The sequence below is a fragment of the Hirundo rustica genome, chromosome 11 (assembly GCF_015227805.2).
Source record: "Hirundo rustica isolate bHirRus1 chromosome 11, bHirRus1.pri.v3, whole genome shotgun sequence".
NCBI classification, from domain to species: Eukaryota; Metazoa; Chordata; class Aves; order Passeriformes; family Hirundinidae; genus Hirundo; species Hirundo rustica.
Window position 1 is genome coordinate 10,573,687 of NC_053460.1, and position 21,690 is coordinate 10,595,376.

The 21,690-nt window shown below is 38.1% G+C and overlaps 1 protein-coding gene across 3 annotated transcripts in view; it reads right to left on the minus strand.

Annotated features, from left to right (window-relative positions):
- The window catches only part of FTO (FTO alpha-ketoglutarate dependent dioxygenase), a 322,975-nt gene that overhangs the window by 93,717 nt on the left and 207,568 nt on the right, over positions 1-21,690 (minus strand). Inside the window, exon 9 of one of the 3 annotated variants that reach the window (XM_040075506.1) lies at positions 3,290-7,316. The exons of the other annotated variants lie outside the window; for them this stretch is intronic. Coding sequence (XP_039931440.1) covers positions 7,163-7,316 — 154 coding nt within the window. The 3' untranslated portion in view covers positions 3,290-7,162. Of the gene's footprint in view, positions 1-3,289; positions 7,317-21,690 lie in introns of those variants that run through there. 3 annotated transcript variants of the gene reach the window in all.

Here is a 21,690-nt window from a genome sequence, read left to right on the forward strand (position 1 = left end):
TCAGGTTGTGAGTAATGTGCCACTGAAGAGTAGACGTGAACTTTCATGCACTGCGACAATGAGGTATTGAAGACAAGAGCTAACACCTTCTGAAGGGCAAATAACAGACAAAAATTCTTTAAGCAGCTCATTTGATAAATGTCAGTAAATTAGTAAATCCATAACACAAACTTACATATCACTGTATATCCTGCAGAGTTCTACAAATAGGTCTTAATAAAAAGTAGTAGTACCAAATGAAAAAGGAGTCAAAATAACCTAATAAATTTGTTTGAAAAGAAATGTACCTCAGGAAATATCTGATACATAATTCTAAAGTTTTCTCACTTCAAGGTCACATCGCCCTAACATAGAACAAAACTTGTTAATAACATTACTGTTAATACTGAGACAAAAGGGAAAGAAGGGGCATCAGTCAACAGAAGAGAAAGAACAGCAATAGAAGAATTGTGGAATTCTTTGATGTTGGATAATAATTTATTGGGATGTTCACCAAAATAGCCAGCAAAACAGTGTTCTCAGTAAAGTACTACGAGACTGCCAAATCAGTAACTGCTAACAGGTGCATAATCAGCAATCCAGTTTGCTTCAGCAACTCACCTTCACCTTGGTAAAAATAGCACAGATACCAACAGGGTATTTTCTTAAGAGCGTCCTAATACAGCAGTTGTCCCACCTTGTGGGGCATGTAGTGGAAATATCTAAAATAGATCTAGAAGAGTGTGGATAGTATTATATTATATTGTATTATATACTGCATATTCTCCATGGAATCATTTAATTCCAAGAAAATCTATCTTTCCCATTGAGAGCTCAGGGACTTGGAATGTAACTAAAAGATTCACTTGAAAGTTTTAATCAAACCTTAGGAGCTCTGAAAGATCTCTATTGTATGAGATACACTATTATATGTTATGCAATTAAATATTGTGCTAAATATGACATGAGTAGGACAGATTCCAGCTCAACTTTCAGATATAACTTTGGAGGACAACAAGTTCTATGAGAGCATCTTTAATCTGTAAACTGAGCTGACTACTGGAAGCACAAGAGATATGTCAGCAACAGAGGGTTACAGAACACTCATTCCAGTGTTGGCACTCAGATCCCAGCTGCACTTTTGACCTCTGCCTCAGTTTCTCCGTGTAAAGCATCCTGATATTTTAAGATAAAGAGCCATTTTTAAAATACCAGTACAATTAGATAAATTTTTCAAGGAGCTGTTGAGGAAAGGGACCCTGGAAAATTTCTTTCTATTTCATAAGTTACACCTTGAGGGTTACAATGAACTAGGAATAGTTAAAAACTTGTGACAATAAAGAGACGATTTCACTGCGTTTGTTTTTTTCCTTTTTTTTAATGTAGACATTCATCTTCCACAAGAAACAAAGCTTCTCAAGACATACTGGAGAGCAAAATGCTCAAGTCATACATGCTTAGCTTCAAAGTTATGTTGCTACTCTGAGAGAGAAATCAATGTATACTATATTAAAAACAATCATCACAGCCCTTCAGATGATTGGAGAGCTTAACTTTGAATGCAATTCAACCTAATAGAGGCTTTAATGGCTTTTGACAGATTGTTCCACTGATCAAGGGACATGTATGAAAATAACTGCCTACCAAGCCCTGATTTGATTTTAAGAAAAGAAAACTGAAGGTTAATGGTAAACAGAAGTTGATTGTTCGCATTTTCACTGAAATAACTCTATCTGACCTGTTCTTAGAAGCAGTGGAATAAAGGATAATGGGAATCTTATACACCTGACTTTTTACTTTAGCCTGTAATCAAGGGCACTAATCAGACCAAGATGTGTTGGCATGAAAGCAAGTATTTGACGATAGGGGGGAGGAGGAGAACAACTTTTGTGACCAAATTCTTGATCATCATGGACAAGCCCTGTAAAACCAGTGGAGATTTAGAGGATGTAAACCATAGCATAATACATCCTTTTGCATTATGAATGTTATCTCCTAAGTAACAAGAAGAGAAATGATAGTTCCCATGACATGTGAAGTCCTCATGCCTAAATATCAGCATTTTAAGGTGCTAATTTTATCAGTTATTTCTTGGCTTTTATTTTGCATGTTATTCAGCCAGGTTTGTAGCCTTTCTATGTACAGCCTTTTTGTAATTGTATAAAATTATCTTCTCTTGTTCAACGAATGCCCTCAGGCTAAGATGAAGAGGACAGATGAATGTAAATGAAGGTGCAAGCCCAGCCACATTGAAGGTGAAGAGTCAGTGTGGAGAGGAAAGAGAGCAGTGGTTCTCTTCAGGATTGCCTCTGCCTGTACAGATGGGGTGAGCCAGAACAGGGCAGGATGGGAGTCCTACAGAACAAGAAATGCTGGTGGTTTAGCCAGAGTCCTTCATCACTCCCTAGCAGCTCCCACCCTCTACAGGCAGATTATTGTAATCCTGAACTTTTCACTCTTATGGGGACGGCAGTGGGTGAGGGGTTTTGATGAGGAACCTCATGCAAACAGAATTCTTCCTGTCTGACCCTTCCGTGCGTCAGATCACTGTCCTGATGGGACAGGACAGAAAATGAGCTGCAGCAACTTGAATGTCAAATGAGAAACAGAATGTTTGGAGGTACTTAGTCCGTGGAGCTCCAGCAGGACAGAGGTGGAGGCTGAAGCTGGGGATGAGAGTTTCTCATCCCTGTTGCTACAGTGGAACAACCACTCTCCCCATCCCTGTAATCCTGGTGTGAGCTGAGAATGGTCAGCTCCAGCAGAAAGCTGAGGACTGGCTGTCAGGGGCAGGAAGGGGTTTAGGGAGCCAACATTAACTTTGCACCAGGTGGTAACAATTAAGGGAGAGATCCTGACCTGCACTGTACAAGTCTGAGCTCAATGACTCCCATATGAGTCCAGTTAATGAAGTTGTGGCCTTGAGAAAGAACATCCCTTGGGTCTCGTGTGCATCTCACCTCATCTCTCTTGCCCTGCTCTCAGCCCAGCTTAGATGTAAGCCTAGGCCTGGCCTCGTTCAATATCCAACAGCCCAAACCCCACTGCATGGCACAGGACTAATGGAACAGCTATAACTGAGACAGGAGCAATGCCAGCTCTTAACACACTACAGTATTTTGGTCACCTTTCATGATGGATTTTAATAATCTTTTGATTTCTGTGCTGTTACGTGAATGGAATCCCTGAATCTGCCCCACTGCATTAAGTAGCCCAGCATGATTTTATAACTTCTTGTACCACTACCAGTGAACCCAAAACCATATTCAGATGATAATAAGACAATTAATTTTAGATATTTATTGTGGGGCATGTTACCCATCTCTCACAGTTTTCAGTCAATGATTACTCATGGCATTTTTATTTACCCTTTAAATAATCAGAACTTGCTGTAAAGCTTAGAACATAAGTATTGTGCCTTTAAAATCTACTGTATTGAGATTAATTTTATTTATTTACATAACCTTTTCAATAGAAGAAAGGACCTATGGGAAAAAATATTTTCATATACAGGGATATGAACAAAACATTATAAAAACATTTCTAATTACATTGCATAACACAGCAGTTTTCTATCAAATACTTAAAACCAGTCTGCATCTTTCATCCCCCAAATTACAGAAACAATAGAAGTTTTTCATTTTCTGCCAACATTTTCTTTCTATCAGTGTAAAACCAACTCTGTATCAGATTTATAAAAGAAAGCCCTTGCCTTGAGCATTTCATTTGTACTGGTTCCATGTTTAGTCAGTAGCTTTTGTAAAATTGATGAATATTGTCCAAAGGCAAGTGCAGACAGGCAAACAGATCTGTATCTTCTGCAATCCATTTAGCCTGACGCACATGTGCAAGTGAACTATTTTACCTCAATTCAGTCCTGGCTGATGAAAAGTAAATGTAAGGAAAGTCGTGAACTTCACCATTTTAAAGGAACCACTGAATTTAATGTCAGAAGTTAATTTATGCTCTCACCTTTTCCTTTAAAAAACTTGACCTTGGTCCTCATGCTTCTAAAGCATCCAGGCTTGGCAAACAATTGCTATACACAGAACATTAATTAGAGGCTGTGTCTTCCAGCTCATCCAAAGAGGAAATGGGTTATCTAATGCTGGAATAAAAATGGATTGCTAAAGAATCATTGAAACAAGCTAAATTATAACTACTTGAATAAAAAAAAAAGAAATCTTCAAAGTATTTGTCAGCTTCTAACACATAATCTAAACACAGCAATAATTTACACTTGATCTCTCAGGTTTTTTATATATATTTACCTTTAACTGTGTTCTCCTTTTGGGGTACCCTTTGGCATTACTATGTGCTTCAAACAGTTCCACCATCTTACTCATGTTATTGCTATCAACTCCTGTGGGCTTTGGAGATAAGAAATCTTCTCATACTTCTGCATTTCCACTGAACTCAATCAGGTTATACTGATTTAGATGATGCCAGACTGGAATGCAACACAGAGCTCAGAACCACTTGATTACTGGTGTTTTGTCAGTCTTATTCATTCCAAAAGTGTTCATTTGTCCATGTCATTGCTATCCATGGCTTACATAAGGGCTGTCTGACTGCATTGAAACAAGTACTAGTTCAGCTAATTCACTACCTTAAATCTCCAAGCATAGGCAAGACCTGGGAACGTGTACTCTAAAAATTCTATTATTACTGCCAGCAGTCTTCTAATACGTTTGGGGTAGTTTTGGTTTGGCTTTATTTTTACTGCTGCTGGAAATAATTATTTGCCAATCATTTTTTTAATAGCCTTGCCTCCATTTCAGCTACAAACTACATCATTGATGTGCCTTCTCCACCCTTTGTGGCGGTCAGATTCCTTTCAATACTGTGATCCCCATGGATTTTAGCAGCATGCTTAATTAAACACAGAGTAATCATAAAGTAACTGCATAAATAAACAGTCTCCCTAAACACTGTGTTAACACTGTTACATCATTAGTTTGTCTGAATTCCTATTGCTCATTTCCAAAGCGGTATCTGTTTCTGAGAACTGCCTTTACAAAACAGAATTCCCACATCTTCAGTTAGCTTTTCTTTAAGCAATCTCCAAAGTAAACAGCGTTTAGTGTGGCAATAATCCAAATATGTGCTATTTGCCCACTGGTAAAGCCAGCTTTATTTAGTGCAAGGAAGTGAAAGCCGTGCCCATAGCAGTATTTCCAAATATGAAATCTATGGCACAAGAGACAACAGATAAATGCGTGGATCAAGGTAATATTACTAAACCTAGTTTAAGTAATAACTTATTCTTCAGAGAATCTTTACATTCTACAGGGTAAATAAAAGTTTCACAGAAGCCCAGGACTACAGTTGGAACACTTGATTCAGGTATTTATAATTCTGCTGGCACAGCTTTACCAAAAGTGTTATGAGGTACAATCTCTACTTGATATAATTGTCCTGGCAAAAGCTGGTAGGTGTGGACACAGTTTTATACCACTAAAAGGGAATTTTTACTGGCACAGCTTCCTTAGCTCCAGGGAGGTCTGGCATATGTTACACTGTCAAAAGTACAATTTTCAGGAGTACGAGCCTCATCCACACACACAGCACTTTGCCAATACAGAAAGCTGGTGTGTTCTGGGTGAGTCTGGGCTCAGCAGAGACTTTAAACACCATAGTTACACAGAAGGCATATTCATTTCTTGGTGGCAATGTCAAACTCTGAATTTTACTGGCTTCTTTTGTAGTGGTAATACAGCCTGAGTGCTTTTTCACCGTAATGATTTTCTGCTTTTTGTGGCAAAGTTGGACACCAGTCCAACCAGTTCAGTTAAAATAATAATTTACCAAATCAAAATTCTTTTTCTCATTCAGGAGCACCCTGTATCATCCCACACAGAACTGTTCTTTTTAGAGCATGTTACTACAAAACATCACAGACAGCATTGTTTCTCATAGTTTTCTGGGTTTGTGCTCATATATCTCACTTGATGCTGCAATACTCAATATCACACAATCTAAATCTATTTTCTCAGGGGACCAAAGAACCCAAATGGAAGATCTTACTTAGGTCTATCAGCTCTTTAGGCAATACACTGGGAAGCTTGACCTCAGAATAAGATTCACAACTTGCAGAAACAAAGCAATGATTAGGAAGTGAATTCTGAATTCCAGAGAGCCCAGGAGCTGTAAATTCACATCAGAAATCTCAGTAGTACTCAGTTGCCATGAGGCAAAATAGTAAGAAAATCTTGGGATCTATGTTAGAATGCTCCTACAGAATGCCACGTCTGAAAAAATGATCTAAGAAGGAGCCACTGCACAAAGGACTATCTCCAGAACCTGCTGTCCCTTTGTGTTACTGGATGGAGAATTCCCAGCTCTGTTTTGAAGACCTCTGGCAGGCTCACCTCAAGCTGGCCTCTCATTAGGATGCCCAGATCATGCTTTGACTCAGGTGTGAGCTACACTTTGGGTTGCTCAGACCTGCCAGGCCAGAGACAGTTCTCGGCAGTCGTGGAAGCTCAAATTTAGATACCAAGGGAACATGTCAAAACACTGGCAGAGTTGGGCCTGCTCAGCCTCAGGAAGAGAGGGCTGAGAGGGGACCTTATTGATGTCTGTCCCTGTCTGCAGGAGGTGTCAGGGGATGGACCAGGCCCTGCTCGGTGGTGCCCAGCAATGGGACAGGAGGAAGGGGCAGGAGCTGATGCCCAGGAAGTTCCACCTGGACACGAGCAAGGGCTTCTTTGCTGTGCAGTGTCCGAGCACAGAACAGACTGGCCAGAGGCTGTGGAGTCTCCCTCACTGAGGATATTCAGAACTGGCTGGACACAACCCTGTGCTCTGGGTAATTCTCCTTGAGCAGGGAAGCTGGATCAGATGTTCCCACAGTGGTCCCTTCAAACCTGATCCATTCTGTCATTCTGTGAAACACAGATATCCCTGGGCTGTAGGGTCAATAGGAATTAGAGTGGAGGAGGAGGGAACTAAGGCTGGTGTTCTGGACTTCAGGCCTTAAAAAACACATGCTTCTTTAAATCTGGGGGCTGGTCTTTTTTATTATGAGACAATAAGCTACTGTGTAAAGACTGGTAAAATATGCATTGACACATAAAATAACACATGATCAAGGAATCATAAAGCTGAAAGGATTTATGATAACGACAAAGTTTCTCCCCAGATGACCAGCATCAATAATTCTAGGCTGGAAGGTCACTTGTTATTCTATCCATTGAACAAGATTTTGTAGATAAGCAATTACTTCTTCTAGATCATATGGCAGAGGCATATTGCATTCATCATTATCTGTCCAGAAGGGATGGCATTCTGGTTTCTGGTCTTCTGGCAGGCTCTCTGCTGCATCTGACTGGCATCTGAAAAGAAAGGTAAGCAGATAAACCACTTAAGTAAAACTGTATCAAGAAACTGAATACTCAGCAAGGATACATTTGAGCATTAATTTAAAGATGATAATAAAAAAGAAATACGACATCTTTTGACACCAAATGGATTGCCCATTTCCAGTGAAGTTGATTTCTGTCGTAGGTTTTGTATTTTCTATAGGGATTTCTCAAAAAGCCAATCACAGAGAAAACTCAGTTAGTGTTCCTTTATATGGTGAATTATTTTTTCATTATCTCAGCTGTTATTTAAAGTATGTGATTAAATCATTATCAGATTTAAATGTTTGCTGGTTTCCAATGTATTACTAGATTATTGAGAAAGATTAAACTGAATTTACTGCATTAAGGTCAGGGGGGATAGATTAAACAACATTAAAGAAGCCAGGCTAGCTTTGTAGATTCTGGAGATTTACAAGTGTATCAACCTGCTTAGCGCTGAAAAAGGCAATATAAAAAGAGAAAATTCTATAAAGATAAATGGAAATGGAGGTTAATAACAACTTTCAATGATGAATGGGTGGGCAAAACTTCAATAAAATTAAATTAAGAGGTTAGTGTATGTTAGTCCCCAGCGAAAATGTTTAAATTACAATGTTTTTTATTAAATGGATTATTCATCAATACTATGGAAGTCTAATTATAATATTCAACTGAACTGCACCCAGCAGAGGAAAGTTTTTATAAGTGGCAACCATCACATCTTTAAAGATTAGACTGTAATACGTGCTGCATCAAAAACATTGTCACAGTTCAAGGAAGAACTCCCCCCCTCTCTTTTCCCTTCCCCTCAAACAATTTGCACATTGCTGGTTAATTAGTTACTACTTACAGTGGGGCAAAACAAAGAAAAATGCTGAGAATTACCTTAATTTTGGTATATACTGCAGGTCTTTATAGTTTTCTAAAGAGATAACAACTAAATTGCAGAAATGCACTTTTATCTCTTGTATGACATTCTTTAAAATTCGTGTTCTATAAAGCACATGATTTTTGTAAGAACTTTACAGTAGTTTTAAACATAGATGTGTCTTTCACCTGAGTAGAATGAACTCTAAGAATACTGACAGAGGCAACTTCCTTGTCCACACCACTGACCTTCTGGAAGAGACTGTTGCCAAATGAAAGATGTCTCCTTCTCCTGGGAATTATTAATAGCAGTGTAATCCCCATGAGAAAACATACTTCAGCTTTACACCCATGTTGGTGGGTGGTTAATTGCTGCACCAGCATCCTGGGCACTCAATCCATCGTACATTACACCACAAGGACAGTATTAACACATAGCATTCCAATATATCTTCAGCTCTCCACATCAGCCCCTGATAATAGCATCTGTTAACATGCACTAAGTACTATTATGTAGCACATCACTTCATAAATAATAAGATTAGCCGACCTCAGGGCCTTGGGAAGAGTAATGTGTTTAAATGTTCTCATTATTTATTTAAAACAAGAATTAAAGGAACAGAAGCTACTTGTGACAATCCTCTTAGCATAAATATTAAACTGTTTGCATTGATAAGCTGCGCTGTACAGAATAACAGAGGATTTGTTTTGCTGGCTGCTTTATAATAGTTGTTATAGCAAATGCAGTTTAGTGTGTGAGTTCTGAGAGGTACTTAACTGATTGTGCCATCATGTTCTGAAGACATTTTCCAAATTATATAAAGGACAGGAGAAAATTAATATGCAGGGAAAGCTGAAACTAATTACAGCATAACTCTATAAGGCTTTTAAAAGCTTGCTTTATTTTCTGTCTTGGCACAAAATAATACACCCAGTTTGGTGGGTAGCATAAGATATTCCAGTTTAAGCATTTCCATCTAAAAGTGGATAAATTAACCACGTACAGATTATTGCAGATGACAAATCACAAAGCTCAATCAGTAAATACTACAGGCATGTTATGTGATCTGCAAAACTCAGCTAATAATAATAATTAATAATAAAATAATAATAATTAATAATAATAATAATAATGACAGCAACATTCTCTCTCTACCACATTTATTAACTAAAGTTTTCACTGAGAGAAAAGATATATCAACCTTTAGCTTCCTCAGCATTTCAGAGGTCTCTTTTTTACCTTTCATGTCTTTTTTTCCTTGCTCTCTCACACAAACAGATTGACCAGCTTTTCCCTCACATGAGGGCATTTGTATTGCTGTAAATATGGTAGCAGTCACGGTGATGCTGTTCCTGGATAGCCTAAGAGCCACTACTTGCTACTTTCCCTTTTCTATATTTGTTACCAGAGAGGTCTCCCCACAACCAAGCGTGTGCCTGAATTTCCAGACAATCATGCAGCTGGGGAGGTTTTAGCCATGGCATATTCCATGTGAGGGATTAGAGGAATTGAGGTGTGTCAGGTCCTCAGACTTGCTGTGCCAGTCTGATGACAGAAATGCATCAATGTGCTGGAAAAATATAAAAAAGGGAAAGCAGTGCCATAGCACTCCAAGTTCAGTGATCCCATGGTGCTTTTGTCCTTCTGTTGGATTTCTACAGCTTTGCTCCATACCAGCAAGAACAGCAGGGAATGATAGATTTTTATAATTTGTCAATCAACTATTTTGACCAAAATAGTTGCTGGCATCAAAGAAAGCTTAAGTTTTTTCATATTCAAAGCTATTGGGGCTGCTTTGAGGCAGTCACCACTGCACCTGGCAGTTAAATAAGCAATTCACCTGAATAACTCCCACAATCTGGAACACGGTCAAAAATGTACTTTCTCACTCAGAATCAGGGTGCAAAAAACAGACTTTTTCAGATGAGTATATTTCTGATTTAAAAAATTCTACAGGAGAAATTGTTCCTACAATGGTCTTTCATTTGTAGCAGAGGAACAGAGCTGAAGATCTTCCCAAAAGCATGGTAACATTTTAAACTGAAGCAGAATAATCAAAGACAACTAAATGACTGCATAGAATTATTTAAAAATCTTTTTATCTGACAGTTTACATAATTTAGCAACAATAATGCCTGATTAAAAAAAGCAAAAGGCTGCAAACATCAAGGTGTGGTCAGAGTGGGAAAGTAAGATTTACAATATTGTAAATTAATGAAAATATTCCATATCAATTAAAAACTGTTGAGTTACTAGAGTCAAAACTACAAAAGAAAATAGGACTAAATTGTGCATATTATAGGCACAAGTGTGTAAAGAGTGCCAATCACACAAACTCAGAAATACAGAATAGATACCTTGAATACTTTATCTGCAGCAGGAGAACAGGAAAACTGCCATGATATATTTCAGAGCAATTTAGCTGCAACACCTTAACAATAAGTGTTTGACAACATATTATAGAAAGAATTGTTTGTTTATAGAATGCACAACACTCCATGGTCCCTACTTTCTTACTAGAACAATCAAGACTTGTGACAGTTTCAATTTCAAAACCCCATTTTTAGTTACAATTGAAGAGCACATTTTCACTACCTTTACCCTCTAAAATGCTCAGAACTTTTCATAACCTTTTTGTCTGTTTTTGACAAATGGATTTTACTCATTAATATTTACCAATGTTCAACTAAGTGATGACAAACATCTGTATGACTGACTATTTGCATGACAGCACGTGATGCTTCCCCTGGAAGGTGGCTGCTATCTCCATGGGCAGGTGTGCAATCCCTGAGACAGACACTTGCCTGGTCACAGTTCCCTGGACTGCACTCATTTTTGATGATCAGGGTGTCATCTACATTAAAGGACACTGATCACAATGCTAAAATTAACCAAGCTAGCTAAAGTGTGTGTTAATTATGAGTATGCAAGCAGTCAATAAAAGGTTAATGCAAAAGTCAAAGGATAAATTTATTTCAGTATTGCATCACTCTACTGACTAAATGACTAACATTATGCTTTGTTTTTAATCAATATATTTTACAGTAATGCGTGAGTCATCGATTCGAAAAAAACCTCTTTTTTTAATAGTTAAGTTTTGCAACTATTAAGTATCAAGTGTCAATATACTTAAAACACTCTTTCTTCAGAGCAGATGCGTTATTTTGCTGTTGTCAGGAACAGGAATGTATAGAAGGCAAGAGGGGGCCCCAGGTTCTGCTAATGAATGTGATTAATGCAAATAAGAATTATTACCGAGGAACCTAAATAAGGTACTGTGAATTAGAGTCCCTGGATTCTCTTGCACTGTTTGTCTACTCCACAGAGGTGTAGTCAAATCAGATCAATAGGGGTCAATCTCTGGCTCAGACTGCACAGGCACATTAAGAGTGAGGAGAGGATACAAACAGTCCTGTTTCCAAGATGGAACTAATTTAGTTGCCTGTGCCCAGAAGTTCAAAGACCAGTGGAGATTCATAGGGTAAGGCAAGGAAAATGGGTCTGGCTGATTTCCCCATGCACTGATATGGTCAGAAGGGGAGGATGGGACCTTTGCCCTGCAGGTACAAAAGCACACACTCACCCATACATGCTTCCTCCAGCATTCCTGAAATTTTATGTTTTATATGGGAAGCTATTTTCTCCCTCCATTCATGCTGGAATAAAGGTGTTACTGTACTGTTATTCAGAACTTCAGGGTAACTTTTAAAACAATGGCCCAGGCAAAAAAAGCATTTGGATCACTTTACTAAGACAAATGCATTCAGTACTCCAGCCAGGAACACCTGTGTTCAAGGGAAATCAGTCCTATGCTCTCCCAGAGCTTTTTCTGGAGAACTAATCCAAGACACAAGATCTACATAGGGAGCTGGAGCTTAACTTGTTTATAGTCAAAAAACATTGAAAGCTTGACTTCTTGATTTAGATAATTTTAGAAGAAATAGCACATATAGAATCAGCATTTCAGTATCTCAGCGGGAACTTTGCTAAAGGTGTTTTGGAGGGAGTTTGGAAAATCGGTTGACACATGCCCCATCATGACACAGGGTTAGGGTGGAATATGTTCTGATCTCTTTGTTTCAACTCTGTAAAATATAAGGAAGTTAATAATTAAAAATCCTTCACTTGGTATTAAATTTTTTAGTTTGCATCCTAAAGATTATTTACTGAAAACAGGATGGAGAAAATATTAATATACTGAAATACCACTTTTTATATGCCTATATCACAAAAAAAATTCTAATTTTTCATGCCAAAACTAACATTTTGAAAGTTATTGAGTCCAATCTAGACCAAAAATTTTCTTATTTTTTTTACTTAACCAATCAGAAAATTTCCAACTTTGGCAGAAATAATTTCTTTCAGTTGTTTCCTGCTTGTCACTCCTGCAACTCCGCAAAAGTAAAAACTTCCCAGGTTTACTCTTTACCTTTTAAGAAAAAAAACAAATTAAATCAATATTTGACTTTGCAAACTAGATTTTAGGAGTACTTTTCCCAAACAGGCAGTGAAATGAAGTGGCCAGATGGAAATAGAGCAGTGCTTCATTCTTTTGGACATCTAATTCCGCAGTGCATTCCCAAGAAGTCTGTCCCATTTACAGTAAGTCATTGCTGATGTTCTTTCATGTGCTGTAACTACAGTGTGCATAAATAATGACTGAGACCAGGACTGCATTTATAGAAGGGACAAAATGAGTTTGTTTCCAGATAAGAAACTTGAAAAGAAAAAGTCAGTTTTTGGAAAGGGATTGAGGCAATATCACCTAAATATCAACCTAAGAAAAAACAAAACAAAAGAACAAAAATAACAAGTATCAGCTGGTCAAAGATGCAAGAACAAATACATTTGTTGGCACATCAGATTACTTCTCTGTCTGCTTCTTTCACAAGTTGATAATGGCTCATATCACTGGTGCTTTTGGCCCTTACCACAGAACCAAAGTTTACAGTCACTGACTCAAGAGCGTTATGCCTTCAAAATAAACCATTCCACTGGAAATGAGGACGCTGGCTACAATATCCTGAGGCATCACTGGTGACAAAATAGGATAGCCTGAAAACAGCCAGCCCCGTGTGTACTTTGACAAAGTGAATCTATAGCAGAATCCATCTTTAACACTGGGCTGCAGAGTGCATTTTGCTGTTCCACAGAGAGGCAGGGAAGAGATCAATGAACCTGACACTAAACAGGGTGAAAAAGACAGTTGCATCAGCTTGAAAATGTCAGAGTTTCTATTATTACTCAAAGAGTAAACTAGGTAAATATGAGAAAAACCCTCCATGTGTTGAAATAACAGCAACCAAAGCACTGGTGGAGTTCAACCAAAAGACTTTTCAAGTGGTGCACCAATGAACTTCATATGCATTTGCAGATATATATAAAACTAAAAAAAAATTCAAAAAAACCATTTTGCTTTGTCTTAACTGTAAAGAACTTAAAATACTTTCCACCCACAATATTAATTGAAATCTGTCAAAATGTACTTCAGTCTTTCTAAATTATTTAGCTCAGAAACTAAGGAAAAGGATAAAGGTTTGTTTCAGCTACAGAGTGGTGATTGCAAAGGCCTGCAACCTCACAAACATTCTAGCTCTGGGTGGAAAGAATAAAAGAAAAAAGGAAACAAGAATCTCCTTTCTCCAAGACAGTAATCTCTACTGTGAGGTAATTGACAAACAGAAATCCACCTGACTTCTGATGAGTTTATCAGTGACCTTCTTCACCATGTCCACTAGCTCTCCCCTATAAAGAGCAATACCTAGGAGATGTCCCTGGAGCACTGAGAATAGTCCTGGCATCAGAGGCATGATGTGAATTTGCCTTCCCCCACAGCTTTCCCCTCCTTTGTCTTTGTTCTGGGTCCAACAGACCCAGAAACTGTCCCTGAGAAAATCAGTGCACCTCCTATTCCCACAGGAGAATGCCTGTGTGGGGCAGCCTCAATTCCATGTTTGTTTGATTTTTTTAATTAAGAAACATCACTACTCACTATAAAGTGTAGGGGCTAGGGAAATCCCCCAGAGAAACACTGAATAAATAACATTGCATTTGCTGAAAGATGAAGTTTAATCCAATTTAACTTAGAGATCTAAAAATTGTTCCCTTTCAGTCCTGTTTCGCAGATGCTTTTGTTTCCTGTTTTTAAAATAATACGTACACAAGAAATGTATCCTGACTGTATGAGAAGCACGTCTATACATATTTATATGCACACCCCTTCACACCAATACTTGCAAAAAATCCCATTAGTCCAAAAGAGACAGCATTTAGGAGGAAATTTTCAGCACCACAGACATAGATTTAGTTACATACTTTTCATGATCAGCAACGGGAAGGGAGTTATTCCCACCGTGTTAAGAATATTTGGCTTTGACTTCAAACAACGTACAAATATATCAACCTCAATATAATTTATATTCTCTCAAAAGGAACCTAAAATTCTCTAAGCCTTTGCTGAGACATCTGATGTTCCAGTCCCCTCTGCTGCACTGTATGATCGGCTGTTTTATTTCACTTGCAATCCTCGCTTTCCTATGATTTTTTCAGACAAAGAAGCAAAATGTCTGCTATATGCTGAGTATAAACACAGCTGACTTGTTTTCCCCAAAGTATCGATTTTATGCACTTTTAAAATAACTATTTTCATTCTGTTTGCATAATCAGCTGGGGCATTGTTCCTCTACATTTGCAGAAACACAGATGGAATTGCTGATTTGGAGCCTTTGGAGAGATTTTATAGTATTCTCCAGAATCTAAGCTTCTATTAAAATAAGGTTTCAAGCACTTCTGGTTGTGAAGATAGCCTGGACAATGTAATTTGATGCATGGTTATCTTGTTGAGTCCACAACCAGACAGACAGACGCAACAGCACCAAGGGAGCTGTGAACTTCCCCCACTTATTTTATTGGGTGTTTACTCGGGGCCAGATGCTCCCCTCTGTTGTGCAGAACAGCGTTAAATGACTGAAAAGAAAGAGAGGAAAAGGAAATGGAAATAAAACCCAACAAAGAGGAGAAAAGGAAATCCCCACAGCCCACTTCCCAGGGGGCTACAGATGCCCTCCCTTGCCAGTATTAGACTGCTGGAAGATCTGGGGCTGAGCCATGCATACGGCACATTTTTTTTGAAAGACACTGTACTTTCCAAAAGAATGTCATCTGAAAAGTTAATGATGCTTCCAGCAACATTGACTCTTTCGCTTTATTTTTGTACTCTTTTTATGTGAAAGTCATATAGGTACGCAAAAATGTAAACATAGGATCATTTTAAATGGCACAGCATTTAAATCTCCCATCTAATGCCACCTCATTTCAAAGAAGCAATCCCTCTTTCCAAAGAACTTTGGGATCCGGAGGCTCTGCCCTTCTGCAAGAATGCCAAACCATTTTCCTTGTGTAGGTTTTTCCATAAGGCACCTTTTCACGTTAATAAAAATCAACTGCTGTACGACAAATCCCTGTTATATAAGGAAAGTAAAATCAAAGGAAACATGACTGAGTACAACTAACAGCAACCGCATTACTTGATCCTTAAATCAGCTTGGAGAGAAAGGGTCTATATCTTCTCAGCATCAAAGCAACATAATCCTTCCAACACCGCTCCTGCCGGCTGCAAATACAACCCACCCCCAAAATCCCCCCAACTTCCATCAGGACCAAAGCAAGGGTGGCCCAGAAGTGGCAGCACTTGGGAGATGAATGGAACTGCAGACCTCAGACGTGTGTAGTAACCACTGGGCAAGGACTCCCCGCATGACTGTACACGGAGCAGTCCTTTGTGCATGTATGGCTCACAAGGGAGAGTGGCACCAAATGGAGATCCTGCCCCAGAAACCACCTGGATCCTCTCAGACTCTTACTGAGATGCACCTCTTGCCTGCTTTGCTCCATTTCAGTGAATTTGCACATTTCAATAGCCTAAAGGAAGCTATGACAGATGGACAGCAAGCACCATATCCAAGAGCCAAACAACTCCAAGACTCTATCAAGACTGAAATTAAATCCTTGTTTTTTACTGTAAGCTGAGGCATAAATGCACGTATGCGCATACAGACATCTCTCTTTATACATATATCTCATACACATATAAGAGGAGCTTATACCACATCTTCTGTCAAGAGCTATGGCCTTGAACTCCTAAGAGGCTTAGGAAACAAAGTAACAAACAAAACTAAATGTTTATTGTGCTGCAGAACAACACTGTCTTCCCTGTGTTGTGCACCTAGGCTGTAGCTTGCAACCAGAATGTTTATAACATATATTGCAACTCCTACTGTAAGAGCAATGCAATCCTGTGGGCTAGAACACAGTATCTTTAAGGTCAAAATGAGGTGAAATGGATGCAGGAGGGAACAAGTAATAGAGAGATGAGGAAACAGATACAAGAAAAGCAGAGAGGCCCAAGAAGAGTTAGTAGGAATAAAAAGAGGAAGCCTCATGTAACTAATCACATTTCAACCACTGCAGGATTTCTCCATGGCTGCTGCTTTATTCAGTGATATTTTATGGATAAATCACTAGAAAAATATACCACAAAAAAAAAAAAAAATTCCAATGCTGGCAGAGAAATAGACTTGATATCCCAGGAAATGTGACAGTACATCCAGCCACAAATAAAAATAATATGGCAACAATGTGCTCAGCAAGCTGCTTCTCTACAAGTGGAGTAAATCCTGACTATCAAGCAAGACCTCAGAATTTTTTCTATTGCCCTTTGCATTATATCCTATACTACTTCCACTTGTAAATAATTACCATTGCCCAAATACAATGTGAAGAAATATATTTCTTAATTACTTTCAAGTTCAGCATTACTATACTTCAAAATTTTTAAATTAGGGTAATTCTGCAACATTTTTTTAAACCAACTAAAAGTCCAGGACAGACTGGATGATGATCTAAAGTTACTGGACTGGAATATACTCTAGCTTATGGAATATAATTGCATTCAATCAATTTAAACACAAGATAAAGTACATGCATCTGATCCTGGCCTACATTCACAGCCATTATTTTCAGAAGTACTTACAAAATGTACAAGATTCTGATCTATAACATCCTATCAGTAGACTTGAATTCTCTCAGCACCATGAACACTTGTTCACCCTAATGAGCACCAAAATGCTACTAGCAGGCAGAACCTAAAATGTCTTTTGCAACAAATTCATACAGCTCTTCATCTGCAGTTGAAAGATCTTCCTGACTGCAATATCAATGACTTTAAACCACAGACTAAGACTTTAGACCTTTTGGTGGTGCCAACTCACTCGTTTCATATGCTGTGATATATAGTCCTGGCTTTGAGCTCACTCTCTCACTACTGATGTTTTTGATGCTTTGTTCTCTTTTTACTTTAGGATGGAAAATAACAAATAATGCTGAGTTCTCTTCTTACTCTTGAATTCTTCTGATGTCTATCTTCAGAACTCTTCTAACATCCAATTTATGACATTCTTTTTCTTTCTTATGCTGTGAATTTGAAACGAAAGAAGGTAACATAATATCGTAAGATCTATGGACGACTGAAATGGCCTTCAGAGTCAACTTCAGAGTTGACTTCAACTATCTTTTCTCCATAGAAAGTAAAAAATTGCTTCTCAATAGATAATGCAACTACTCCTGAAATTCTTCTTGAAGTTATTGCCACAGTCCAAACATGATAAAGTACATGGTACTAATGCCTTATGAGTAGTTCAGATGGGTTATTTTGATAGTATTTGCAAGGTACAATTCAAATTCATTTATGTGCTTTCTCTTGACTTATTCTTTATCGTGAAATGGTTACAAAACCCAAGTGTGCCAAGAAATGCTAACATCTGCTGTGCTGACTGACCTGCAAGGCTATTTACATTATTTTATTATATAATTCCTCCTAAAACACCGCATCAGAATTCCAAAGACCTCTTACATTAGTTAATTAAGGACCTGGTTCAATCTTTTCTCAGTTCTGAGCAAAATGCATAGTCACACATTTAAACCTCATTTAGCTCATACATTTTGGGTCCAGCACAGGTTGAAAAGCTCCACTGTGTAGAGCCTGGGAGGTGATCTCTGCATTGCTGCTCAAAGCACAGCCACACACATATACAGGATTATATTCTCTTAAGGACCCTAGGCAGCCATTCTGTTGCTACCCCAATCCCTCTCTCTGCATTTAGTCTCTAGTCCCTGTGCTGCACTGACCATTCTAACTTAAAAATCTGCTGCACGTTACCTGATGTAATGCGGGGCTTCAGTAGCCGACCAGAGGAACTTCCCAGGGGTTTCTGTCAACTAACTTACATTACACTGTCAGGTTCAAATTCTGTGGATAATGGTGTAATTTTTTGATGCCAAGTAAACAGAAATCTTTTGTTGTTGGGTGTAATTTACTGTCCATCCCTCAATATTTTTGTGCAAATTCATGGAAAATCAAGATACACACATCATTGAAAGCATCCATTTCACTACTCTCACAAGAGACCCACTGTTTTGTCTTCCTTTGTTCTGTGTCTGCTAAAGAACAGTTATTTAAACTTTATGAAAAGTGAATCATTTTGGCCTTCTATATGTTTTATTTTGTCTAGGGATGTTGTATTTCAGACTCCATTTTCCTAGTTTATAGGTTGCTAGCTGCACTTTCCTTACAACGAACTGCTGATGAAATTTTTTCTCTTCCTGCTACAAGAAACACTGCTTCCCTGAGTATGCAACTCACCTAATAACCCTCCTACGTTGTTTGCTTTTTCAAATAATATTGTGATCATGTCAATCTACAAGGCGATGTGATCACCTTTCTCTCTGCTAAAATGCTATTACTCCAGCCTGTCATAATGCCAAGAAATTAATGTAAACTTTAAGGGTTTTGGCAGTAGCTACATAATCGCCCTTTTCAGTCCAAACAGCAGGTGTCCCTTTTTCTTTTTTCCATCCTTCATTCTTAAGTGCTCCTGAGGAGTTATAAATCTTGTCGTTTGTATTTTTCGGGTATGTGCAGTTCTACATGGAAATTTCACCCTCTATCCTGCTCGCTGAATGCCAGTAGGAGTATCTAGGGAAGTTAACGACATTCCTCAGGAAGATGAGAAGCCCATTTCTAATTTCTGACATCTTCAAATCAAGAAAAGATTCCGGCCTGGAAACCATACAGTTACACAGCTAGCACAGGCATAAAGGAAGAAAATTTAGTAGCTTGTGATAGAAGTCAAAACGACTGACATAAAAATCCCAAATACAATGATGCTCAAACTTTTATATATCCATTCTTTAATGAGCTTACTTTGAATAAGACTTTCAAAGCTCCTTGTAATAGATCTTGCTGTAAAATTATACATCCTAAGTGGAAAAGGTACTCCAGGAGAATGAAAGAAGACAGAAGAGTTCTCTTTTCAAAGCCCCAAAAGAATCATTTTAGCCTTTGAACCCAATACTACCACGGAGAGAAAAACACTTATGCAGGGAAAAAAACGTTTTAGGGAGCATCATATTCCCCATTCTCTTGTAGTTGTTATAGACAGGTGTAAGTCTAATGTTTAACTGAAAAGAGAGTTGGCCAAAAGGAATGTACACACACATAAATTTATTTAATATTCCATTTTGTAATGTAATTAATGAAATAAAATTTAAAAATGGAATATATAACGAAACAGCATGTTTATACCTTCATTTGCTTATTTTCTCTAAAGACATAATGGAATCACCAAAAATACAAGGTCACATTGAATCAAAGGACATCATCTTGCTTGTTCAGAATGTCATTATGGAAGAAGCAGGAAAAGCAGCTGTATTACAAGTTGCCTTCCCAGCTCTCACAAACAAACTATTAATAGAGAAAGCCAGTCATTTACGGTACATTACAGGACCAAGGTCACCTGGGGAGCCATACAGCCTCACTGGCTACCCACAAGACCAACTTGATTAGTCCCAGTAACCTTCTGCCCTTGCCAAGGGACTGAGGGAGAAGCCAGTTTCTCAGGAGGCTGTGGACTTGGTGGTCACACACTGTCACAGTTACACAGGTGAAGTGCCTGAGATTCACCTGGAGCACTAAGCCACACTCACTACTGTCTGCTGGAATTACCATCAGCATTATAATTACATTGATAATCCCAAATTCTCTAAACTTGAAGACAGTCTAAACTCAGAGTCCATGTCAAGACCTCTGTCAGCTAAAGGGGAGGATAAGTTTGGCACAGTAACCAGGAAGGAAGTGCTCCTGGAAATAATGCCAGACACTTTAAAGCACTGTCTTTACAATACAGACTCAAGCCATGCTTTCAATATGTGCCTAAATTACAAACTCTGTGTTTTCCCTGTACTGAGTCCTCCCTCACATTCACATGAGAGCAAGCAGTTTGACTTATTAAAACATAATTAGCTCACTAAAGAAAACAAATTTCATATATAATATGAAATGTATTACAGCCCAGTGCAGTTTCCTTCTATCTCTTTGTTATGATTGAGTAATCAACTGCATTAGAATGCTGGTGACCATTTCACTGCATCAACAACTGGTGATTGCAAACTTGCAGACTGCCAGAACCTCATAAAATAAGATGATATGGAAAAGAGGGGGGGGGGGGAATCTCCAGGTTGTAACCAGTTCTTCCACACCAATACTTGGTTTCAGATTCTCTTAATTACATCCCATGTGCTAGTGAATAATGAGGTTGTTTCTCTCTTTACCATAAGCCTTTTGAAGATATTTTGTTTGCCATGAATCTATGAAGAGCCCTTTGAAGTTCTTCCTATGTTGGTCATGGTAAAAAGATGGTATTTTCACCATACTATTCCCAGTAGAATTCTGCTCATTTAGGCATAAACAATGAATAAATGGGTGTGGTTTATTTTATGGGATTTGGAGGTTTATTTGTGAGAAAGAAGCAAATACTGAATGATGGTGAGAGCGCACACACCTCCTTTTATCGACTTTCTGTGTAACTTCTGACTTTATCCTCAAATCTGAACATGATGGGCACCTCATTTAACTTTATGGTGCTGCAGTGTTCCGAGCTGTAAAGAATAAACCATATCCTCTAATCAGTTATTGATATGGAGCTGTTAGTTATGTTTAATTGTTTGGCTTTCTGTTCTTTAAAGCAGACTGCACTTTAAAGAGTTTACTGGATGTAGCTCTAAGATAAACCAGCTGTGAGTGCAGGAAATCAGAACCTATATGAGACAGACCTGAAAATGCCATTAATGTTACTTATGGAGTTTATAAACATTTTATCTGTAATAGTTAAAGCTGTCACCTGAAAGGAAATGCAGTTTTGCACAATCCTATAAAATTATTTTATTTAGAGCCCTATACAATTAATTTAAAGTTCTAATTATATACATGCAAGGGCACTTATTTCAGTTTTATTCTAAAACTGTGGAAAATTAGGACAGTTTTTAATTTTGGTAATTAAAGATTTTAATTTCTGAAAATTAGTAATTTTGAGCATTTGAATAAGCATATATGTCATTTATGGAATAATTCCTCTTATTTCATAATTACTATGGATGTAAAAA